This window comes from Chrysemys picta, chromosome 2 (genome assembly GCF_011386835.1).
Source record: "Chrysemys picta bellii isolate R12L10 chromosome 2, ASM1138683v2, whole genome shotgun sequence".
Classification (NCBI taxonomy): Eukaryota; Metazoa; Chordata; order Testudines; family Emydidae; genus Chrysemys; species Chrysemys picta.
Window position 1 is genome coordinate 138,311,471 of NC_088792.1, and position 26,928 is coordinate 138,338,398.

Genomic DNA, 26,928 nt, shown 5'->3' on the forward strand with positions numbered 1-26,928 from the left:
CCCTTCTCCTGTCTCCAGCTGCCAAAACGCACTTCTCCGATCCCTGTCAAAACATCTTTATGCCTGTAACAACTGGTTCCATGTTCTCTCATTCAAAATCTGGCTGTTTCATACTCTATTATGCCTGTGTATTTTGATGTCAGTGGGGCTGCATTGCTCTAATAAAGCACATAATTTGTCTCTTAAGGTGTAAAACACCTAAACTGTAGGCTAACTGGTTTAGGCATGATACAGACAGAAAGGAAGGATAGGAACTGTAACTGCTGCTGCCTGAAGCTCTTCATTGAAGTCTAAACTTAAGTTGACAATTAACAATTGCTACTCAACAATTAACTCTATTGATGAGCCAGCAACAGATGTTAATACGTAGCCATCTGTATTTTCCTTCTTGATTGCAAAGCACCTTAGACTATGATTACTCTTAAATGCAGCAAAAGAAATAATAAAAATTGTCATCCTAAGTGTATTTTTGTTGACATTAGTTATTTGTTGCAAAGGCAAAAAGGTGCTCAGCTACTAACTACAACAGTGGATTCTATACAAGAACCTATAGAGAATCATAGAATATCAGGGTTGGAAGGGACCTCACGAGGTCATCTAGTCCAACCCCCTGCTCAACGCAGGACCAATCCCCAGACAGATTTTTACCCCAGTTCCCTAAATGGCCCCCGCAAGGATTGAACTCTCAACCACTGAGCTATCCCTCCCCCCTATAAATTAATGGAGATATCCTATCTCCTAGAACTGGAAGGGACCTTGAGAGGTCATAGAGTCCAGCCCCTGCCTTCACTAGCAGGACCAAGTACTGATTTTTGCCCCAGATCCCTAAGTGGCCCCCTCAAGGATTGAACTCACAACCCTGGGCTTAGCAGGCCAATGCTCAGCTGAGGACTCCGTAGCCCAGTAAAGTACTGTCTGCTATTTCAAAGACTGAACTCTCATTCTGTATGGGCTATATATTTGTGGTGATTCCTGTCACAGGATATTGTAGAGATTAATTGGTCAATATCATTAAGTGCAAACACATCTATGAACTCTAAACAGCAATGGCAGTTAACATTAGGGTAAAAACTACGAAAGCTGCTAATAGTAATACTTCATGTCAAGTTGATCACTTGCAGGGATCAGGAAGGAATTTTCCTCATGAAATATCATTGCACAATTGGTTGAGCGAATCAAGTTTTTCCACACTTCTGTAAAGCTACAATATAGGCAGAGGCATGATACCAGACATGAACCCTTTGTTCTGAGACCCCAATTAAAAAAAAAAAAGTCAAAGATCAACCCCCTCAGTCTGTGTGATTGAACACCCCTATATCTTGCATTCAGTTACCATAAAAAGGTCCATGTTTAAATATCTGACTTGCCTGACTTACATGCACAAATACCGATATTCAGTTATATGAATACATGTCTATGTGGACACGCTTTCCCCCCCCCAAACCTGGATGCAAGTCTCATCTAAATATCAAGGAGGTCTAGCATCTCATTGATATGATCAATTTTCTGTTCTTTGTTATTATGGCTATAGCAAATGCTTTAAGGAGGTAGAGTTGGAGAAGAATTTATTTGTCCTCTCATAATTCACTTCTCCTACTGAGTGTCATTTTGGTAGTGCCATTGCAGGCTACAATTATGCTGGTCAAAGCTAAGATCCTTCAAATGTTCCAGAACTCAAATTTTCACACTCTTTCACATATTCAGGTATATAGTAGACTTTCTTTCCAAACTAACTGACTAGAAGAAAAAAATACTTGCCAACTGCTTAGTGCTGTAGTAATGATATGCAAGCCATAAAGCTGAAATTAAAAAAAAAAATCAACATAGCACTCTTCCTCCTGAGTTTTAATTATCTAAACTTTTCATTACTGAGCAATTAATATTTAAAGTTCTAAGCACTTGAGTCCATTTTGGAAAAGTCAGGAATTGGGGCAGCAGAGCTAGGTCGGTCATGGGAAGCACTGGCCTGAATCCACAAAAGAACATAGGCACCTAAATGACACTCACCTGACATGTGAAGAACCCCTGTGTAATCCAGGAACCCTTTGGTGACAACTGGCAGAGGGCACAGGAGGTACATGGGGTTTTAAAGAGAGACCCTGGCTCAGATATATGCACAATAGTTCACCAAAGGGTAGCGTGTGAAATCTTTGACCGTCAGTAGCCTGCTGGCTGTCATAAACATTACCCATATCTACATTTCTTAATGATAATAAGGAGTTACGTATCCATACTAAAAATTATGTTAAGTACTGGTAATTAAGGCAGGTAACCAGGAGGTGACAAACCTCAGAAACATTCCTTTCAGGCAAGATGCAAGATACCTATCTCCCTGTCTGGCCATGTGTATATTTGCATACTGAGCCAGAGGCAAGGTAAGAGATTATACAATCTAGAAAAGGAAATCTACAAGATGAAACAAACAGCAGAGGGGTGGGCCTTCTTTCTGCATAAAGGCAAAGGATGGAAATGGTATATTTTTCCAGGGGAGTTGGGGTAAGAAATACTGAATCCTTTATGTGCAGGGCAAGCTGACAGCATATTTTTTTTGTCTGTAAAACCCTGCAAGGGTTTTGGGTAAGCAATATTCTACAATATATTAGTATTTCATTAAGTCTAGGCTTTAGAATGCATGTAATAATTTGGTTTTATATGTAACTATTTATTTGTTTCCAATATTTCTACTTGCTACTGTTTGAATCACTATGGTTTGTTAGATATGTTTATAGTGAAATCAAGTATAAGTGCTATGTGGTAAGTGGAGAGGTGATCTGAGGTGGAACTGGTAAATGGGGGTGTACTGATTTTTGGAAGCAGCAAATCTGTGAATAGCAAGTCTCCAGTGGATTAGGGTGGACGCTTCAGGACGATGCTCAGAGGGCTCAAGAGTTGGGCTGTGTGCCTGTTGTTAACCTGTAAAGTGACAACGGGGTCTGGGAGATCTAGAAGGGAGTGCTTATTTGTTACCAGTGGCTGGTGGGGTTGATGGACCCACAGCAGGCACAATCAAGGCTGGTGGTAGGGAGGTGCCTTACAATCCTTGGTATCCCTGGGAATCAAAACACCCTGATCAATTCCCCCTTCTGCTTGACAAAAAGGATTTGAACCAGGGCCTCCCACATCCCAAGTGAATACCATAACCACTAGGCTAAAGGTTATGCGAGAATCCTCTGAAGTTGCAGATCTGGGTCACTAAACAGAGGGTTAACTGTAGAGGCCAAGAAGAGCTGAAGCAGCTATGGAAAGGGGTGGTAAAGTTCAGGTATGCAAGCTTGTTTGGCACTTGGTAGAAATACTAGGATGCAATGGAATAGGGCTCACCTGCTGGGGACTTCAGCTGAGAGCCATGGGAAAGGTGGTTTGGGAGCGGGGAGCTAGGGCTGACTGTGAGCCAAGGAGTAAGCTGTGCAGTCAGACTAGCTGATTAGTCAAAGTTGCAGACTTTCCAATTGGGAGAGAGCTGGACTGATGGTTTTGCTGGATCTGGTCCCCAGTTTGCTCAGGGGAAAACCTTTGCATGCCCTGCCCTGCAGGTAAAATTTAAGTGGCCGTCGACCTTTAGCCTCTAGTGCAGAGAACAGTTTGCATAAAGCTGTGGGTGGAAGCCTGGTCTCATAGTAAATCAGACTTACCAGAAAAACCAATGGAAACTCCAAAACAAAAAGGGAAGTTTGCTAAACTTTATTCAAAAAAAGACAACTGTTAAACAGCAACACTCCCAATAACTGTCATCCACACAATTCATACCTAAATGCTCAATATAATTGCAAACTGTGAATGAATCTTATGCAGTCATCACATAGCTTTCTGTCAGAACCGTGCATAAACACTTACTCATACAGGCTTTATAAAGTTTGGCCTTCCACACACTATCTGCAAGATCATAGTCCCTAATAGTTAAAAACTATCTAATTGTTCAGCAGTCCTAACTGCAGAATCTAAGAAAATGCAAATTACAATTTTCTACTAAGTAAAATAAGTCATGAACTCCTAATTAGACACTTCATTGGAGATAATATTGTATGATCTATAGGAGTAAGTTGTACAGTTTATGAACATCACAAATTGTCCATTGCATTATAACAGGACCTATTTATGATATGAACCATCAAACACTATGCTGCATGTATATTCAAAAATATATTCAATGTACTGATTTATAATGTGAAACTTACAAAGGCTTGTCTCTTTTCCCCCCTCCCGTAGCCCCGTTGAAATCGAAGGGATGACTACCTTTGGCGAAAATGGACATTTTGTATCCAACTCTAAAATGCAAAACCGAGGTAGTCTGGGCAGAGTTCAGAGAAACCAGGTGGAGATGATCATTGAGAATACTGCAGTTTTAGTGATTTTTTTTTTTTTAAGTGAGTGATCAGGTTGATGAGAAAACAGTTTACATAACCTTACCTTGTGGTTTTCCTTGTTGGCAATTTTTGTGTTGGATGTATGTATTTAATGGTATAGCAACCAGGGCACTGACCCTGTCAATGGGACTACTCACGTGTAAAATGAAGCACATACATACATCTTTAAAGGATTGGGGCCAATAACCGTAACCTAACAAATTTTTTGTTGTTGTGGAAAATATACAGTATTTTATACCTAGTCTGTTAACTGTTGACCTCTGAGCTATATTTTTCATTATATTAATGGGAGTTCAACACAGTAATGAATGCCTGATGCATTTCACTGTAATAAATTTTTATGTGGTAGCAGAGTCTACATTGGCACATGTCCTCACAATCTTCTTCCACCCACTGCAGTCTTCCTTATGGAACTGGGCAAGTGCTGTCTGTTGTACTCTGTGTTTGGCACTGTGACCTGAATAACTCATGAACTTTCCTTTTATATAAAAGGACAAGAATCTGAAATTTCAGTGGAGATGTGGAAAAGTAGATTTGAAACTGTCATTAGTGGAAATTTTCAGTGGTGAAGTAACATCCTCAGCTATGGGTATAAAGCCCGAAAGTGTCTCAGTTCTGTTCTGCCTCAGGCATTTATACTAATTCAGCATGTTGTGTTTACAGAAGTTAACTGGTTTCATGGAGTGGATTAGAAAGCAGATATAAAATTAGGACAGTAACAACATTTGTTTACATAGTCTATGTTGTGAATATTTTGCTTCCTGTAGTTTGTGTGCACATCCATGCATTAGTGAAGTAGAATATTCCATTGGCCAGATTTTTTTTTTTTTAAACGAGAGCAGAGATTCTTATGTAATCTCTCTATTCCAGCAGCTTCAGTTTTAAGGAGGCTGCATGGTTGCGGAGAGAAGTCTGAAAACATGAGGCAAGTGCTCCTTAAAATATTCAAACCAGAGGGCAAATAAAAGCATGCAAAGATATTAAACAAAACCTCACTGTTTTTAAGCAAATCTCATGACTTTTGGGTGGGCCTAATTCATGATTTTTCATGTTGTTGTATCCAATATTGCTGCTGTAGCTTAAAAGGAGATGGGTCACCACTGAAATCAGACAGTGGCACTGTCGTCTGGATTTTGGGACCTATGAGCCTATATTTAATTAAGCATTTCAGAGGAAGATGGACTAAAAGGAGTATTCAGCGAACTAGGCATGAGGAACACACAGGAAACAGTCCAGGAGCCTTCATTTAAATTCCTCCATAGGGGCTGAGTTGAGTCTGATCTTTATATGGTAGCTTTTCAAGTCACTGTGGCTAGTGTATCTGCGACCTTTTCTATTCTGCTAGCACCATTTCTAAAATACTTACTTCCCATAAACACTCAAATTCTTAGGAATTCATGCTCTAGGTAATTGTAGAGCCTAATGCTTGGAGAGTCCTATAGTGCTCATCTCCAAGCTCATGGTACGCAGAGAATACCACCTAATAGTTCTAGAAGGGTGTGGTGTACTTATAGCATTCAGTGATAGCGTGTGCATTGCTTTTGTTCATTGCGGATCCTGAAACTAGTATGCATTTGATACTTCCTCACTGTCTGTTGGGAAACAATGTAATTGACTTTACAAGTTATTCTCTGATACGATAGCTTATGTGATAAATGGAGTGTTGAGTTGTAATATGATGTTTGGTGGGGGAGAAATGCAGTTGAATATTAAGAGGACAGTTACTAAGGTCTAGCACAGGCTCCCACTGGCCTGGAGTGGCGAACCTGCCGATGCTGCAGGTAAACAAACTGGCCCGGCCTACCAGGGTGCTTACCCTGGCGAGTCGCGTGCCAGAGGTTGCCGACCCCTGGTCTAGAAATTACGTTGTAGATGCGTATTTGAGGGAACATAAAATGGATTCATGTTTAGATTTTGTGTGTGTGTGTGTGTGTATGTGTATATATATTTCAGCTATACTGGCATGCATGCTATCTAATACACAGATATCTATCTCAGTACTGGAAGCAGCAGCAAAACCTATATTAAGGTTGCATAGCACTTACCATTATAAATACACGTGGAGCTCTTTTGCCTCCAAAGGCTTTTAGCACCTTCATGATGTGCAGTTGGACTTTCAGATTTGGCTGGGAGATAGTCTTTGGCATTAAGTTGAGTAAAAAGCACCTCCCTGTATAAATAAGCACAAACTTGGTTAAGTTACAAATTCTTGAAATCTGTTCTCCGTCAATTACTCACAAAACTTTGTTTGGGGCTTGCTGCCAAAAACTCATCATTCTGTTTAGTGCTATGCACGTATCATCCTGGTGTCTCACTGTAGTGTGCCCTTCTTCCCCCCCTCTCCCCTTCCCTCCCTCTGTGCACACACAGAACACCTCTAGTTAGGACACAGGTAAAATAGTGCCAGCAGCAGCTGCTGCTTTCCCTGTCAAAATACCCATTGGGTTAGGGGAAGAGGTACTGCGTTGCGAACCAGGAGATGAAATTCAGGTTTCTCTTCTTCTATGGACCGTGTTAATAATTTTGTGCCCTCCACAAGTCTTACCGAGTAAGGGGTCTCCTGCCCCACTGAGATTACATAAGCTGAGAATAGAACCAAGATATCTAATATAGTAGACCCAACTCTTAGCCCCCCGCCTCTTGAAGAATTTGCCGAACAGTTCCGCCTTGTACTTGTGCATTACAATAGTATATGAACACCTGTGCAAAACAGTACTATTGCAGAATCCTTGCCTCACCATGCACAGGATGCAGTATACAGAGTGTACTATTGTAATATTTTAGCTGCAACAATTGTTTAATATTAGATAACCTAGATATATTACATGAGAATTGCTCATTCAGAATGCAATTCAGGGAGATACTTTTTAACTACATGAGTAATCCCATTGACTTGACTGGAACTACTCACATGCTCAAAGTTAAGCATATGCTTAACACCTGCCTGAGTTGGAGCTTGTTCCTGAAATGTGTGAAGAGCCCTCAATGCTAGTTGTGATTCAGCATTGAGGATACCTGGCACCTTGCAGGTTTGAGCCCTGTTTCCTTAAATGTCTATTCATTTAACATGACTGTCACACTAAATCTAAATTAAATTCTCATGAAGCTTTTAACAGAGTAGAAAAAGTGAATTTTTTTAAAATGCAACTTTTCACTATGGATGCAGTTTTGTTTTACATTGGGCACCGACATCAGACTGATCAATTTCACATGCTGGTTTTCACCCAATAACAGTTTAGTTACTCTTTTAAGCAATGTTTTTATTAAAAACAAAAAACAAAAAAACAAACAAACAAACAAAAAAACCCCAACTTTCAACATTCATTAATCCTTCTATTGATACTAGAATTAATGGAACTCTTTATTTTATTTATTTATTTATTTTAAAGCAGATTTTTCTGTAAACTATTCAGTAGTGCAATGTCTGGAATTTGTCAATTTGGAAGGTTTTGTTACATATTCTATAGATCTTCAGTCATATCAGCTTTAGTAGGAGCATCTCAAATTCAAAAGCTCTTTGCTTTTAGAGTAATCGAGTGTTTGTACTTGAACAGCCACATACATCCCTCGATCTGCAACAATGAACTGAGGCCAATGAGAGTTCCATGTCTGTGTCAAGGACAGTATTTGGCTTTTCTACTACAGCTGTGTCTTGTATATCATTTCTTTGTGCTAGCATACTCAAACATGACAAGGGCAGAGAGATTACATCAACCCTCCTCCCTGTGACAGAATTGCTAGTGATGCAACAAAGAACAAAAGTGAAATCTAGCAGGAAAACTAATGTGACTAAAAGGTGCCACTAATTGAAACAAAATGCTGCTTTGATACAAGAGAAATCACCTCTCACAGCTGTTTAGCCTTCAAGCTCTTATAGTTCTGGGCGTTTTGACAAAGGCTGACTTTTATGCCAGGTTCAACCTAAGCCACCCATGTTTTATAGTTTTGCACTTAAATTTACTGTCCAGAAGGGGCAAAGCTGAGGTCGGTACACTGAAACAATATTTGAACATTGCTCAGTTACTATCTGGGTTTAGCTTATGGGCAATCCAGTCTATGGAATTCAAAGACTATCCTAATGATATGGTATCTTTTTGTAGTGTTGGAACTTAATTTATCTTCCATGTGACTTACTTTCTCTTAGAACAAGCAACTGTATATTTGGAATACTTAATACTGAATAAAAGAAAATTTAGTAAAAATTTTCAAAAGTTACAAAATCCCTTTCTTAAGTGACTCAGGCACTTTGTTGTTTAAGAGTTCAGCTTAAACTCTTAAACAAGTCTGACTGTCAATGAAACTTAGGCTTCCGTCACCTAAGAGAATGGGACTTGAGTGAATACTGAGTAAAATTTTTTAAAGCTCTTGTCTCTTGGGGTTGTATAGTACCATCCATCACAGTAATATCTGAATGCCTTCCTTATAAAATCAATAGCATTAGTAAAGTACCTAGTAGATTTCATAGAGTGTCTGGATGTTTTCCCTTACTGGGGTAAAAACTCTGATTGGGGTATGGATTTATTTTTTGTTGGGAGATGTGAATATAAGAATGAAATATAAACATTTGTAAAACTACTACAAAGTAGGTATCTTTCATGATTTTATTAGTTTTTTATTGGCATTTCAAAATTTAAATGGTTTTATATTTAATAGAAACATTTTATGGTCTTAATAAAGTTAGTAGTGAATCACATTGGGCCATTGTATTATTTTAATTGGAACAGAAACCAGGGAGTTGTGCTTCAAAATTGCTAATATCATACCATCATGTACAGGGGTTGTAACTTCATTTAGAGTATGTACTTCTGACTACATCATGTGGTCCTTTTGGTAATAGAGAAGCCATTAGAATTTGAAAGTAACTACTGAACTCTTCTGTTTCCTTGAAAATAAAACAAAACTCTAGAAGAACATTAATTTATAAAGCTTTTGTAGTGATAACTTGTCTTAAAGAGAAGTTGACAGTTGGAACCTATATCCTCTAAAGCTGGATAGCTAATGATAAAGTTTGGTAAGGTTTTAAGTTTTACTTTCCTTAATTTGAGAGCAGTTTATTGTAAAATGAGCATTAGATAAGTACAGAGATTTGCTATTCTGTTCCCGCTTAGCCGAATATTGGTGAACTGTTTGTTTAATCTGTAAAATCATAATTGGAAATATTAAATTGGGGTCACTTTTGATAGGATTTTCCAGTGCAGATTTAAGAATAGAAATAAGTGACAGCAGTTGAGGATTAATTTGTTTCTGAAACAACCAAATGGCAATGAGCTCAAAAGCTTATTGTGGAAGAGGAACTCGTAGTCAGCCTGGCCATCAAACTGGTCTCTGTGAATAAAGATATATTGTATATCATCTGTTGTCACCCATTTGGTTTTGGAGTTTGATCCATCTCCTAAATAGAAGACTCAGTTCTCAGTGAACCTATCAAGTAATATATTAATTAGTGCTTCTGGCTATTGCATCGTAGTATCAGCCAACCCTAACTTACTGCTGACACTTTACTCAAAGACTAGTGTTAGTAATGCCAGCAACAATTTGATGGCCCTCCTCATTGGATATACATGTTCACGAAATACTAAAGTTCCCTAAAGCCAAATGTCCAATAACATCAAGTGTATATTAAAACTATAGGTCCAGCTATGCAACCATCATCCTAGTATAACGTTTTTCTTCAGATTTATTTATTCAGATATCTCACAAATACTTATATCAATTGCTGTGTTATATTCCTATTTAGGCTGTTATTAGAGAATAACAATCCATTGAGAGAAACTGGAAAAAATTGCTGGGGCCATTTGGGAATATGAATATATGTTGAGTCCCTCAGTAACACTAATGAGCTGTTGCTTTATATTGTGTCTTAGTATGGTGATTTTTACAGTCTGTTTTACACACACAATGGATAGTGAAAGACTTACTACTTGTAATATCAAGTAAAATTAATTCTATATTGATGCATATGAAAAAGTTTTACATGAATATCCATGCATCTTCTAAGAAAGGTATAAAGCAAACCTGTTGAACTGATTACCAGTGCCATCTTTTTCTTAGGGTTTTTTTGGATTTTGATTGCCTAGCTAGAGAAAAGAACTCCAACTGCATTTAATAGATTTATTAACTATCCTTAATAGCAGCTAAGAGTATAGGATATAATAAGGCAAAAAAGTATTGGACTATGATTTTGCTAACAAACTAGAAAATTGTTCAGTCCATCCAGGTCTTAAGAGTCAAATAACACAACCACAATAGAAAATGACACTTATACTTAGCCACCGCTATTCTGGGAAGATGACTTTTGTTTAGGTTTTTTTTTTTTTTTTTAAGTTCCTCAGAATAGGGCCTCATTTGTGCCAGTTGGTTGTCAATTCTGGTGATGTGCTAACACAAGAGCAAAAACAATCCAAAGCTAGAACACCAGACATCTCAATCTATTACTTACACACCAATTCACCAAGGTCTTCTTGCTAATGAATCTATAGTAGTCAACCCTTTAACTTAGTTCCCCATGAATTATATTAGCCCTGGGATCTGATTAATGCTCCTAACTCTCTAAAACATGAACTCCTGTATTTATGACAAACTGTATGGACTGAGTGCAATTCAAGAGGCTTGACCACTTGGTCTCGCTTTTTGTGTGTACACATCTAGAGCTTGGAAGGCAGTATGAAACCATTAACTATGGTAGACCCATGTACAGTACTTCACAATCTACAATAATAACTTTGTTCAGTTTCGAAGCTACTTCACAACAGTCTGCATTGGAACCTGTGACGGGCTGGGTGACAGAGACCACCTTGGGACTGCCACCTGATGTGCTGAGACTACCTCTGAGCCAGTTTTCCCTGGCAGCTGGGGCTTCAGTACTCTGTCTTGTTGAGCCAGACATGCTAGCCTGCTGCAAACACAGATCCAGGTCTGAACCAGGTCCCACAAAAGCTGCAGGCTTAACTGAAAACAGCTTAAGAAATGCTACTGTCTCTAGCACCCAGACACCTAGTTCCCAATGGGATCCAAACCCCAAATAAATCCGTTTTACTCTGTATAAAGCTTCTACAGAGTAAACTCATAAATTGTCTGCCCTCTATAACACTGATAGAGAGAGAGATACGCAGCTGTTTGCTCCCCAGGTATTAATACTTCCTAGTCTGGGTCCAGCAATCACTCACACCCCCTTAGTTACTACTCTGCTACTCTGAACCCTTAGTTACTGTTCTTTGTTCGAGTTTCTTTCAGGCATCTCTTTGGGGTGGAGAGGGTATCTTTTGAGCCAGCTGAAGACAAAATGGAGGGGTTTCCAGGGTCTTTTATATTCTCTCTTGTGGGCGGAAACCCCTTTGTTCTCCTGTGCAAGATCACAGCAACAAGATGGAGTCTGTAGCCACCTGGGCAAGTCACATGTCTACGGATGATTCAGCTTTTTGCAGGCCAACACCATTGTTTGCATGTTAGTTTGAACGTTCCCAGGAAAGCTCAGATGTGGATTGGCATCTCCCAAAGTCCATTGTTAAGTACTCCCAATTATTTGAATAACCCCTTCACACTATGTTGACCATATCTGCCTTATGTGCTTCCTACAGCAAACACTTTAAATAGAAACCTAGAGCCAACGCTCATAACTTCAGATATAAAAAGGATACATGCATACAAATAGGATGAATATATTCAATAGCTCATAACCTTTGAGAAGATGTTACATGGCATATCTAGCGTAAAACATATTCCAGTTATGTCATATTTACACTCATAAGCATATTTCTATAAAGCATTATGGGGTGCAATGTCACAGAATCTATTACACAATAGGGACACACCTACTTTGACTATCTGTAAAGCATATACACAAGCATGTACACTTTTTCACTGAGTACCAGGTTCCAGGAAGAAGTCAACTGATTTATTTGGGTTATTACCCAAGAGCAGGTCTGTCTGTCTAATCACCAGATCTTTGCTCAGCTGTCCACTTTCAGCTCAGGTTTCAGAGTAGCAGCCATGTTAGTCTGTAGCCGCAAAAAGAACAGGAGTACTGGTGGCACCTTAGAGACTAACTAAATTTGTTAGTCTCTAAGGTGCCACCAGTACTCCTGTTCTTTTTGTGGATATAGACTAACACGGCTGCTACTCTGAAACCTGTCATTATGCAAGGCACTGCATTTAGCCGTATGGAGTGGAAATCCATCAATTTCATGATTTTAAATTTGTTAGTCTCTAAGGTGCCACAAGTACTCCTGTTCACTTTCAGCTCAGTTACTGTTCCCAGCAGGAGTTGATACTGCAAACACAGGAGGAGTGAAGGACAGACATGACTATAGTATCTTCCTGGTGTGCTAGTGGGCAACCCAAATTGCTGGAAAATAGAAGCTGACAGTTCAAGAACTTAACGCAGATAGACACCTTTATCTTGATAGGAGGACTCCCAGGTAGCTGGCCAAGTACCTCGATCTTCTCCCTTGCACACGTCTTTGGCTTTCAGGAAGTGATGTGCTGAAGGAGACAGGCCACTTTATCCTGTTTCTGCTGGGTGGTCCAATTTAGTTCCTGTCTGTGGTGGTGCTGGCATGAACCGATCAGATGGTGACCCACACTTCCAAAGATCTGAAACGTCCAATCAATATAAGAGTTCATCTCTCCCACCATCTAACCAGGGAATGAGGTGTAACTTTTGAATTATCACAATTGGGGCTGGAATTTTCCAGTGTTTGTGCATCTTATTCCAGCTTGCATAAGACAAATTAGACTATAGCTATCACAAAAGGCCTTGATGCCTGGGCCATTCTCAAACAGTAATAACTCATAACTTTGGGGCCTTAGTCATTACGACCTGAAAAAATATGCATGGAGTAGATCTCCCTCTTCCCCCCCCCCCAATAATTGAGGAGACCTAGACTTTCTTTCCCCTACCTGTGGCACCTTTAAGACTAACAGATGTATTGAAGCATAAGCTTTCGTGGGTGAATGCCCACTTCGTCGGCATTCACCCACGAAAGCTTATGCTCCAATACGTCTGTTAGTCTATAAGGTGCCAAGGGACTCTTTGTTGCTTTTTACAGATCCAGACTAACATGGCTACCCCTCTGATACTTTTCCCCTACCTGTCATCCTTTGAGTTCATTCCCTCTTCTGGAGTGCTGCATTTGTTCCTTTTATGGACACAATGCCTCTGCCACACAGCTCCATGTTGTCTTTAGCCACTCCCAGTGGCTTCATTTCTGTGTGTTTACTCCTTTCTGTGCTGTGTTGCAAAGAGAATAAAGGCTGGTCTACACTGAAAAGTTATATTGGCATACCTATGTATGTCGGAGGTATGAAAAATCCACGTCCCTGAGAGACCTACTTAAACTGACCTAACCCCTGGCGTCGACAGCACTAGGTTGATGGAAGAAGTCTTCTATCGGCCTAGCTACTGCCTCTCGGTGAGGTGAATTACCCCCAGTGCCAGGAGAACCCCTCCTGTTGCTGTAGTAATTGTCTGCACTGAAGCTCTGCAGCTGTACCTCTGTAGCATTTTTAGCATAGACCTAGTGGAAGGCTTTGTTTTTCATTTCAGTACTGATCAGCTGGCATCTGTTTCCACATCTGAGGCTTTCTACCCTGTTGACTGACTTTATCAAAGGCAAGGTTTTGGGGATATTAAACCTATCAGGCAGGTTTTGGGGGTGTTTTGTATGTATCCCTTGACTCAGAGCCACAGAGTTCTTTAAATGTGTTTCTTTAGAAGGCCCATCCACTTACAAATAGCAGCCCAGGTTTGTAAATGTGACAGAATCATACTTGTCTGCCTCCTAAAGGGCAGATACTGAGGAGGCAATCACAAAACAGAATTACAGTTACAGGATGCAGTCAAGGGAAGTGAACTATGGAGGAAAATGGAATGCTCTCCTAGGATCTTTCAGGTATCCATTTACAAGAGAGAAGTTCTCGTGGTATTTATGACCTTAGGGCTGTTTTTATTTCTCTTACATATCAGGATGAAACCCTTGTCATTCATAAGTATCTGTTCCTACGGACTTTTACTTAAAAGTATGTTTGAAGCAGTTTCTGCAACTCTGGCTTTAATCTCACTTTCTCTTTTTGTACCATTACTTCACTTTTCCCAGTGTTAATTTACATTTTCATCTCCTATTTTGTCTTGATCTTTTGATTTTCTTTGCTTTTATGGTTCTACTCTTCTCCTGTAATGGGATCTGCTTTTTCCTCATCTATACATTCTGTTCTTTTCTTGGTGATGAAACACACCCATGCTTTTTCTCACTCTGCCCTGTTTGTACACTCTGTTCTGATATTATGGATTCCATTCTTTATTTTCCTGTTGTGTTCTGCACCTGTTATCTTCGATTTCAACATGATTTTTTTTTTTGACACACTTGTCTGTTGCATGCAAGGCTGCATCACTCAGTTATCATTTCCACCACTCATCACTCCACTTTGCTAATTGGCCCCTAGGGCGAAGGAGTTAAATAAGTGGCAGTTAAAATTTCAACAGTTCTATTGGAAGTTTTACAAATAAACGTAGCAAAAAAGGAAGACTAGATGGCATATGAGCAGATACCCCATCCAAAGATCTTAGATTTGGAACAAACATCTCGAAAACTGGCCCTAGTTTTTGTCACTGTGCTTATTGTTTATCCTGTTTTTTGTTTGTTTTCCATGAGAGAATGGGCAATGCATCTAATTATCAAAGGAACCATCTGTCCAAGCAAGGCTCAATACAATTCAGATCTCACTTATTCCACATAAATCCTGTTAATCTAAATGCTGCCACGTGAGCTCAGTTATGAACTGTCGAAGTTGATGTTGGCTACGATGGTGTAAGAGACCGGGCTTTTTGAAAATTACTGAATTGAGGCAGAAGGTGCCAAAGCATGATCCGTGAAAAGGGAAAATGAGCACCAATCAACCATCTCTAGACTTCAACAGCAGTTCTTACTGTGTTTCTCATAATTAATACTTTATTTAAATCAAATAGTAAGGCACATACCAAGGATTCTGTAACACTTTTGCCATGTGGACCATATTATAATATCGATTGTATTGTGGAAACCTCTCAGTATTCGTGATTTCTGTGACCATCTCCCTTCTCATTCTTGATTACACAATACCCCTGTGGCAACTACAGTAACTTCTTATATGGGAAAGTAATACTAGGAAAGTATTTAATGTACTTGTAGTTGTATTAACTGATTTACCAGATGGTAATGAGCCAGCATCATGTGACCATCTCGCTCTCACCAGGACACCAGTAGCCCAAACATTATATTCTTAGAACCTCCAGGCTATACACTGTAGCATCTGTGTATTATATTCTTAGTATGAGTCACAGTACAAATTCACAATGTCACTTGTGACCTCTCATATATACAACAAATGTAACAAATTCAAAGCCCAATGTGATATAAAAAGCAGTGACTGAAAGGAAAAAAAAAAAAAGCCAGAACAAGGAGAGGGGTAAAGTCATAGATCAGTTTTGTAATTTCCTGTAACATGTATCTTAATACCATTTAAAGGCCAAATCCAGAAGCCCTCAAAGTGATAGTCATGACTGAGTAAGAACTTCAGCTTTTGATCTACAATGAAGATTTACCAAATCTTGGAAACTTTGTGTAGGAAAACTTGCCCTCTGGTGCCAAATACTCAAAAAGGGTCAGCAAACGAAACTTCATAAATACAAATCTGATCTAGTGTTGTCTCTGAAACAAATCATTCATGAATTCATCTCCAATTAGATTAATGTGATCACTTCTATAGCTGGACCCATCCTAATATGCTAACAAATTATTTAATTAGCATTCTTTCTTGGGTTGAAGTTTTGAGCAGTCTTCAGAAATACTTCGTAAATTTCCTAGAATTTTTTTTTAATTACAGAAGCAATCTTAGCTTGTCCTCAAGTCTGGTTTTTGTTCTGATTTCCTCCTCCTTTGTATTTCACCTGTTTTGTCTTAGGGTTAGGCGTGTTGATTTATGATCCTGTCTCATGTATAAACGTAACTTGCTGTAAGTATAGTGTCACTATGGGGTATAATACTTATAGTTTAATAAGGTTTAAGTAGGAGAACACAAATAATTGGCATTTCTGGCTTTGCTATAATAAGAGGCCTATTTATTACTATGAGGACTAGTGTGAGAGACTGATCTTAGTCATACTAAGGCTGGGTTTTTAGATGAAATAATCCATGCCTGAGAGTGTAACTCCAGGCCATGATTTCTGCTTTCTCATTCTGTGTAATGAACAAGTGACGTCACAAGCACAGGGGCAAGCACAAAATTGCAGAAGTCATTTTGCCAAAGCCCCCCCAAACCTCCTTATTGCAATGTGGTAACTAAGCAGCAATTAGACAACATTGACATGTAGGAATTAAGAAATAATTGATGCAAATTATTCATATTAATGATTAGAAGTTTGGTCATGGACACCAGCATTGCCACATATGGTTGATGGGCAGGCACAAACCTTATTTTTGGTCACAGAAAGGGACTATGTAATTACTTAGATGAATATCCATATTTAAAGGATGGGTATAAAAATTTGGTTTAGTTCCCTAAATTTCAGGTTCCTATTGCTACTGAAACAGTGTCGTCTAATTTGTGGCCTTCTAAGATGGTCCACTAACTTTTTGTACATCTTGGTTTCTTTCGATTCTTTAAAATGTAAGTATGCTATGATGCCTTCTGGACTGAAACCATTTAGTCTTTGTTGTTTAGGTATAATGAGTACACTCCTTCAGGGTCTGTTTAAAGCATTTGTTTGGATCTGTTGTGAATTGTGTCAATATCATAATCAAATAGAATCTTCTGTGTTGCCAAATTTGGGAAGAATTTATGGTAATCAATAAATATTATGAGGATGTGGGAGCAATCAATAAACATTCAAAGTGGGATAAAAAATTTAAAGGTTAATTATTTATAAAGGATACTGAAGGGACATGTGCGTGTTGGGAAGGAACAAATGAAACCTCTGTTTTGAAATATTACTGAAACTGAACTTCTGTATATTATTTATACACAGATGAATGTGTAAATATTACTCTTTAATTCAGGTATGTTCAAGATAGATCAGATACTTCAAGAAAAGGATTAGAGGCACCTCATTTATTAAGTAGAAGTCTACTAAGCAGTAGAGTTAGGGAATGTAACCCAGCCAATTCTGTAGTATATAATCTCCTTGGCATAAAGGCAAAGTGGTTGTTTTTGTTTTGATATTAGAAAAAGATAGTCAGTGGTGTGTTTTTCCAACACCAGTTTTACTGTACTTATTCATTTATTCAAAGTACATCTTCTGTAGAAATAGAAGCCAGATATTCCTTCAAATCCAGCTACTACAGTGGTTTGTCAGTTACTGTAGAGAAACTTATAAAAATAACACTTCTAAAAGTAAAGCACCCATGTAGGGCAGCGCTCTGTGCAAGAAGATACCAGAGAGTTTTTAAAGACTGAAAGACTGATCAGTTTAATGTGTATCATTAGAAATGAGAGGTGGAAAAGACATTTGTTTGCTGTATGTCCTATAGGTTTTAAGTTTTATTATTTCATACCTTCTTTATCTATCTATCTACACACACACACACCATGCCTTTAAAAACCATATTTTGAAGAGTTAAGAGGAAAAATTAAGCTGCATTTGGGGAAAGATCAATGAATGCATGTTGATCTAGGAGAAAGGGAAAGTGGCATTTACAGGTAAACATCATGGTTCATACTATTAGGTAGATCAGACAAGGAAAATTCAAATCTATGCTAAAGATATAGATAACAGTTCCTTGTTTGCAGTGTTATAAATCACATCTTTTCCAGAGAGTCTAGCGTCCTATGATCTGGACTCCAGTTACCAGTAGAGCTTGGCAACTTTTTTGATGGTTTTTCACTGGAAAACTGCACTTTTTTTTTTTGTGGTGCGGAGGGAGCCTGAAACTATTTCCCTAAAGTTCAATCCCCTCTTTGCCCACCTGCGTGGGAGGGGGAATAATGCTCCTCTGGAGGCTGCTGTCTCCCTTCACTTCTACCTGTGGTGCACATAACATACACCCGTCCCCATATTTCCCTGCACAGTTTTGTAAAATAGGTCCTAATTTGTCCGATAGTAATCTTAAAGCCTATTTTTATTGGCTTGAAAACATCAAACCTCTGATCACTTATCATTCCAAAATGAGCCAGATATCCAGTCATCTTCCTGTTTATCTTAACTCCTTTTTTTGTTTAAAGTATCCTGTATTTTTGTTCAACATCAATATTCCCCCCCGGTGGATGATAAAAGCACACCTTTCTCTTACTAAGAAGTGTGGAATTAGTTGTCTCCTGTTACTGGATAGATTTCCTCAACTTGTCATGCTCTTGTGCAGGCTGCACTCATGGTGTGCTTCTCCCTCTAAACCTGTGTAAGGGTCTGTAACAATCTGGCGGTGTCAGTGGCAGTGGGATATTTATGTTGAAATATCAAAAGGTTCCTCTTAATGCAATATGTATTTTTAATTGAGAGGGATAGGGCATCATGTAAGAATCTGCTTTTGCTTGCTGTCTGTTTCATTGAAATTCTCTGTGGTTGTAGACTCCTTCCAATGCTGCTTTTGAAATAATTTATTATGGACTGTAGGACTTTTACTATCTTTTATTTGGTTTGGTTTCGTTTCTGGTTTTTAAATCAATACATGCAATTTATGATTGTTGGCATGTGGTGGCTGCTGCTGCTCATTACCAGTCCAGACTTATGAGCAGGGTCGGTTTTCTCAGAGGCAGAGTGAGGCAGCTGCCTAAGGCACCAAAATATTAGGAGCAGCAAAATGTTTATTGGCTGTTTATTTGGGAGGGACAGACCTTTTTCTAATTTGCTTAGCAAAGCAAGAACTCAAGCCAGCATTGCCTACAAGGCACTGAATGGCAAAATTATTGGGGTGAGTGGAGATGGGCAAAAAGTTTCAGATTAATTGCATATTTGCCAAAAACTGCAATTTCAGTTGCTGCAAAACGATTTGTAAATTAGTGTCCTCATTCACTGAACAGTTTGGACCAAAACATTTTTGGTGGGGCTCTAAAGTCAAAAGGAGACTTAGCTGCCATTCGCCAAGTGGAAGAGGCAGTGGTGGCCCCCTTATAGCCCAAAGCCCAGGATTATGGACTTACTTGGGATGAGGGAGACCTGGATTCAAATACCTGATCTGGAGCAGGGACTTGAACCAGGTCTCCTACAGCCCTGGTAAGTTCCGTAAGCACTAGACTATTGGCTATCTGGGGTTGGGGCATCATCTTTTCTGCTGAAACGGCTCCATTTTGTGGGAAATAATAAAATATTAACAGAACAATAATGTGGCAAAATTGGTGTCTGGCTACAATCATTCTGTATAATTGGATTTTTTTTTTTTAGCTGTTAACAAATATTTGTAAATTACATGCACTATTGGAATTTGTCAATGTTAAAAGTGCATTTAAAGTGGGTAATATAGTCTGGGATTTCAAGAGCATTACAGAAACATACTATCCTAAGTAATACATTGCCATTAGCTGCTCAGTTTTCTGCTCCAGTGGCTTGCCTGTAGAGGGACAGAAGATTTACTACTATTGACAGCTTTCGCTCCCACTACAAGACCTTGTGCTCCAACAATGCAAGTGTATGTTTGTTTCACGCATGTAGCTGGCAAGTGTGGCTTGTCCATGGTTTGTGTTACTTTTTTCCTTTCCCGTGAAAGAATTCACCACATTGGAAGAAATGGTTCCAAAGACTATTGTACTGTTAATCAGATCTTGCCATCCTATCCTCTTAATCTGTTTAGTCTTGTCGTTTCTATGCTGTGGCAGAATGTGACCATGTTCTATGGAAATGCTGCTCTGCTTTTAGAGGTGAAATGCCCAGTACATGGGTGCAGTGTTAGATGTAATTTGACGCCTTATGTGGCTAATACCTACTGAGTTATTTCACGAGAAAGGACAAATCCCAAACCTTCCGGTCTCTTCCTGAAGCTTGTGTTTAAAAATAAAATCTAACACCTCACCCCCAAAACAAAACTTGGCAACCCTATACCTTCTGTACTCTGTGCACAACTTGATTTCTCCCACCACAAACACTGACACCTAAGCTGGGAGGCCTATTAACTTGGGACGGTCTTGTGAAGGACTATGGGTTTCATATACCTCCATTCTCTCCTTGTCCCTGCATCAGAGCAGTGGAAGCAATGTGCTAGCCAAGTTACTTTTGGTTTAATATTCTTTTAAGTTTAAAGGAACCAAACTGGTGACTCCTTGAGAACATGGGCTCTGATGAAAGCTTTTGGTTACCTCCCCCTGACTAGCTCAAGTGTTTCTTTTTAATTCTTCCTGGTCCCTTAATATACCCCCACTCCATAGCTCATCTCACATATCAGGGAACATATCAACTTGAGCAATTTTATGGTGGAGACTGCTTCTCTGGGACTGACCTAAGGCATAAGTGGCAGTACCTGGTTTGAGAAGGCCCTTAGGTTTGCATATTCAACAGTCATTTCCCATTAAAAAAACGTTAAATTCTCATTTTGCTGTGGCACATTTAAAAGATCAGACCTCCTTACATCCAAATTTATGAAAACCAGGCATACTTTAATGCAGAACCCCAAGGAATGCTTGATTGAAATAACAGATCAGAAAAGTCTCTTGCTAACATTCCTATGATTATAGGTTTACTCAAGTGACAGAAACATGGTGTCAGCTAGTTTTCTGCATATAATGTAACTTTATTAAAAAAAAAACCCCACCATAACTTTAAACGGCTTTGCTTAACATTCTTCAGCTGTAGTTAATTGTAATATACTTGGGATATAGGACACTTCTTAAATGTAACTGTATTGTTCAGCCTTCATTTCCTTAGAACTATCAAATGCATTGCTGATTGGTTGATCTTTGTTAGTCACAGTTGTGGCTGTAGAAAAGTTATCTCTTGTTCCTTGGCAATACATAACAAGTGTGAGTACCAGTCTGTGCTTGCAGGAAAAGTCTTTGCTATAATGTAGATATAGTCTGGGTAAGGGTGTGCTAGTCTAAACTGAATCAGGCCCCATAGTGCTAATTCAGTGGCAATTCAGTTCTGCTTTTTTTTTTTTTGTCAACCTCGCTTTTAAATTTGGTTTGTTCTTTTAAGTAACCGCCCTATTCTATACTGTCCATTTTAAAACCCTCCCCTCTTATCTTCCTTCACTCTCTAATCTTATCTCCTCTTACAAGCCTAGATTTTTCCCATTGCACCTCTTTCTCCTGCTTTTGGGTCCTCGGACAAAAAACAAGGTAAGAGCACTAGGCTTGACACCCATCTGGTTTTTACCTGGACAGTCTGGTTTTTGGCTTTTGTGTCTGGGTGCCATTTAGGGTTGCCAGGTGCCCAGTTTTCAACTGGAAAGTCTGGTCAAAAAGGGGACCTGGCAACCCTAAATGGCACCTGAACCAAAACCGCGGTTACCAGGGGGTGGGGAGAGGCACCGGATCATTAACCCACACCAGCCCTCGCTCAGTTGGGGACACCACCTACCTGCAGGCAGACTCCTTGACATGATCCAGCAAGTGATGGGAGTGAGGGGGAGGGAGCAGTGAGTGATGGGGGCAGGGCTTGGGGAAGAGGCAGAGTTGGGGTGGGGCCTCGTGGGTCTGGTTATCCGGAATTAGAAAGGTGTTAACCCAAAACAGCACTCCATCTTGTATGTTCTAGCTCTCTTGAGGTACTTAGCCATGGTAATTTTTCCTCACCATCCTAGCTTCTTTCTATATTTTTACTTTGTATCAGAATACAGCGTAACTGTTCAGATGGACCCAAGAGTGTTGGTGTAGTGCCGTGGCTTTCAACTTTTTTTTTTTTCATTTTGCGGACCCCTAAAAAATTTCAAATGGAGGTGCAGACCCCTTTGGAAATCTTAGACATAGTCTGCAGACCTCCAGGGGTCCACGGACCACAGGTTGAAAACCACTGGTGTAGTGGAATGTGGCAAGAGATTTGAACAAAGCTGATGCAAAGTAGCATTGCATTGTCCTGGCTTGTGGTAAAAAGGAGGAGAAAGCAATGATAAATGGTGCTTAGTGCCAGAATAATGTGTCACTTCAAGCAATATGTCAAGGTGAGAGGAAACCGAAGCTGATTTATTTTCCTGTTTAGGTGATATGACCCACTGACTTAAATTTTTTAATTACTCTGAGCCATGTGAAAAGGAAATACATTAACTATTTTGAAGAGTTTTGTCTGCCAATTTAACCCTTTTATTTGTAGGTGTTCTGGAAATTGTTTTCTGTTGGCTAACAGTCCATTGAATCATAAGGCTGCCAGGTACAATAGTTGCCATCAAAATATCCGTCTTTGGCAACAGTTTTCTCAGAGTGCTATCTGAGATACCACAGCTTCACCCTCTGATGTAGATACCAATGGTTCACAGATGATATTGCTGTTTGGTAAATGTTAAGTTAGTAACCATAAATTTTCACCTACACTCTTTACCTTGTATGTTGTTCAACACTGAAGAAATATTTAACAACTGTGGTTTTAGTGGATGTGGAGGAGGGTGAACTAGTCATCTGGATATACATCTTCAGAACAGATCAAGCCTGGGATGCTGGCAAAGGTGCCTTAATCCTGTTCTGGAGGGACCATGCCTCTGGATGAAGATAGTTCAGTGTCCGTGCGAATTGATTGTTGAGGCTGCCAACAATGTTTCCAAAGTTAAGTGGTCTGTCTAGGTGTTTATATGGCTTCACATAACTATAATATCTACACACCCCATAGTTAATACATTTTATTCTCTCATACCCCATAAGATAGGTAAGAATCTGGCAAACAGGGAACACCAGACAATGTATGCCATAGGCATTACTTACACTACATTAATATGTATTAAGCGCACAGTATGAATATTGTATGTATGAATGTTGAGCAGTTATGCCAGTGTTTCCCAAACTTGTTTACGGAAAGCCCCTGGCAGGCTGGGTCGGTTTGTTTACCTGCCGTGTCTGCAGGTCCAGCCGATCGCGGCTCCGACTGGCTGCGGTTCGCTGCTGCCCGCGCCGCTTCCTGCAGCTCCCATTGGTCTGGAGCAGCGAACCGCGGCCAGTGGGAGCCGCGATCGGCCAGACCTGCAGACGCAGCAGGTAAACAAACTGGCCCGGCCCGCCAGGGGCTTTCCCTAAACAAGCGGCGTCCCAAGTTTGGGAAACACTGTGTTATGCCAACTGAATTGTATTGTTTTCCCCACAATGCTGTTCACTCTTGTTCACTGCTATATCCCACAATATCTTGGAACAGGACAACTCAGCATTTGGCCTAAGTGGATAGTAAACAGATCAAAGGCAAAATACATTAATATTCTGCAAAGATAGCTTCACAGAACAGGACCTGGAAGGCTAGTATCCAGACCCACACGTTAAAGTGCTGGTACAAATTGGGGGGTTGGATCTTACGTAATGTATGAAATGATTTCTAACTTGTAAGGAGCCATCCGACAAATACAAGTGGTCTTGGGAAGGTGTACCTTCTGTGTAAGGTAAATATGCTGAGAGATAATTACTTTCTGGAAAATGGGTATGTGTATCTCCTTTTTGTATTGTACAGTTTTGACTTTAGATAATAAATTTTGGTTAAGTTTGGTTATTTGGTCTCTTGAACATTTTTCATAACAAACCATAAGTGTAGTCAATCAGCTATACAATTAAGCAACTTAACAATCTGTGAAATGTGAGTATGATAAAGGCAGGTGCCCAATGTTGCATTGAAAGTCAGTGACAGAGCTGGGCATGGAACCCAGATCTTCTGAGTTTTAGTGCAAGGCCTTAACTTCAACACCATGCACTCTCCCTCCCTGGTTATTGTGCTTTTAATGATATAGTCAGATATAGACCAGTCTGTTAGAAATTTTGATTCAATCCACATGTTCACCAAGCAGGGTTAATATCTATTTTCCTTTACCTGGGCTACCTTTGCATTAGTAACCTTTGGTGAAAGTCCAGTTCTTCTCTTGCAATTGCTAATGACAAATTAAAATTTTAAATTCATTATGGAGCTGTGAAAATCTGCAGTGGGAGCCTCCCCAAAGCAGGTAAGACTTGCAACCCTAATTAAAAGGATGCTTATTCTATAGGCTATAGTGCATTTATTTCTTGCCCCTACCCAGTACAAACTGAACATCAGCCACTGATCTTGTCATTGTCCCAAGGTCTGATATTGAGGATTCTTCTCCTCTGCTGTTAATATTCACGCTGTTTCTCTCCCACACCTTTTCTGTAGGCAAAGGCAGCTCAAGCATCTCATCCGACGTGAGTTCAAGTACAGATCACACACCGACCAAAGCTCAGAAGAATGCGGCTACCAGTGAAGGTAAATGCCTGGTGTTCATTATTTAGGTTATCCCTCCCCCATGTTTAATGTTGGCGATTTTCAGAAGATGAACTCCCCCTCCCCAAACCTACCCCACGGTTCCTTGGGAGCATTGTAAATTTAAAATGAAACTCCTCTTTCAGACATCTTCATTTGTTCGATTTTAGCTTTAATTGTGTAAGGGTTTAAGTCAGTTCTGCAAAACATAAGTGTAAGGGAGTCACTGAAAGGAATTTGTTCAAGACATTTATTACAGGAGGTGGTTGTTGTGTATTAAGATCGATGTGATCAGACTTCAAGCTTATTTCCAAGGAAAATACTTCATGAAAACACAGTGGGTGGAGTTCTAAGTTAACTTTATTGCTCTACTATGAATACCATGTGATAAATATTTAATGATGTGCTTGGAAGTTTGTGCCAAGGATTCAAAAATAAATACAGTTATAGACCTAGAGAGTTGACAATAATTTGGCCAGACTGATGTATTTCACCTGGAGTGATTAAGGTATGTGTCAACTTCAAGATATGGGCTTTTTTTGGTGTCTTAGGGGGAGAGGGAAGATTTTATGTCTGTATTAACACCTTGTAGAAATCCCTGGTTTATTAACGAATTTCAGGGAACTATAGTATGGGGAACCACCAATCATGTCCTGCTGGGAATGAGAAGTTAATAAAATACATCTCATAACTGGTGAGCATTCAGGGAAAAGTGGTGCTGGTTTCGTATTTTGTTAGGACGCAGTAATATTGGCTCTAGACCTTACAATAATGCTCCTGGTAGCTGATTGGGAACCACCAAACTCCTCTGTCAGGATTAATGATGCAGGCTGCAAATGAAGATGTCCACTTAATGGTATGTAATCTGGTTAATTAGTGAACAGATTATTCTAATTTCTTAAGCTTTTCCTGTCATAACAAATTAAGCTGCAAGCAGTCATTACTCTCAACCTGCCTTCGTTTCTGACCCATCTTAATGGTTAAAAAAAACCAAACAAAAGTGTGGATTCAATAAAACAACTCTGTCTGGTTACAGCTATTTACCTTTTAAACTGTAAGTACGGTAGAACCTCAGAGTTACAAACACCTCAGGAATGGAGGATATTCGTAACTTTGAAATGTTCGTAACTCTGAACAAAACCTTATGGTTGTTATTTCAAAAGTTTACAACTGAACATTGACTTAATACAGCCTTGAAACTTTACTATGCAGAAGAAAAATGCTGCCTTTAGCATCTTAATTTAAATGAAACAGTTTCCTTAGCTTGTCAAATCTTTTTTTAAACTTCCCCCCTTTTTTAATAGTTTACATTTAACACTGTACAGTACTGTATTTGCCTTTTTTGTTTGTTTCTGCTGCTGCCTGATTGTGTATTTCCGGTTCCAAATGAGGTGTGTGGTTGACTAGTCAATTTGTAACTTCTGCTCATAACTCTGAGGTTTTACTGTAAGTCAATAGATTTACTTAAGAGTGATTGACCCCAAAATACAAATTACCGGAGATGGTCCCAAAACAAGAGCTGGGTGTAAACACTAGGAAATTTGGGGGAAATTTCAGTCCGGATCCAAATCCTGCTTTGGGCCTATTTCTAGTAGCAATAGATTTTACCTCTCATGGTGGGTGGTAATCTTTAAGGTTCCAGTTTCACCTTAGATAAATTTTGTCAAGAAAAATGCCTTGATGCAAAAATGAAGGGCTTGTCTACATTGGGTGGAGGGAGGAGAGCCTAGAATGACTAATGTGGAATAGCTGAGACTGTGTTGATAAATCCTAAAATTGAATTTATGAAGTATAAAGTAACACTTAGAGAATGCTGCAGTACTAAATCCAGGGAAATAAAGAAATAATTAACCAATGCTGCAAACACTGAAGTGTTCAGTAATCAAAATTCCTTTAAGGATAACCAGGGGAACATCACATATTTTCAAAATAACTTTTAAAATATTACGTGTAGCTAATGTATGATGTAAATTTTCTCATTGAAGTCTATCAGCTTTACACAGTAGTCCTTAAATAGTGGTGGATTAATACAATAATGCTGAAAACTTCAGGGCCAGCATAGTAATCAGGTGCACACCAGCAAGTGAAGTTAAACTGTGGCTCAGCAGAACTAAAATAGTGGACAAATGAATTTCCTGAATTGTCATGAAGGTTTGGAAGGAGTCCAGAGTAATGGAGTCTCATAGCTTTTTCTATATCTTGTTTTCTTATTTAAACTACCTCAAACTGTGTAAACCTCTCTCTCGTAATAGGTGTTTCCCAACAGGC

The 26,928-nt window shown here is 39.4% G+C and overlaps 1 protein-coding gene across 3 annotated transcripts in view; it reads left to right on the forward strand.

Moving 5' to 3' along the window:
• The window catches only part of FBXL7 (F-box and leucine rich repeat protein 7), a 341,307-nt gene that overhangs the window by 54,970 nt on the left and 259,409 nt on the right, over positions 1–26,928 (forward strand). For 2 of the 3 annotated variants that reach the window (XM_065584247.1, XM_065584246.1), the window contains exon 2: positions 24,574–24,663. The exons of the other annotated variant lie outside the window; for it this stretch is intronic. In XM_065584247.1, the coding sequence (XP_065440319.1) occupies positions 24,646–24,663 (18 nt within the window). In that variant the 5' untranslated portion in view covers positions 24,574–24,645. The remainder of the gene's footprint in view (positions 1–24,573; positions 24,664–26,928) is intronic. 3 annotated transcript variants of the gene reach the window in all.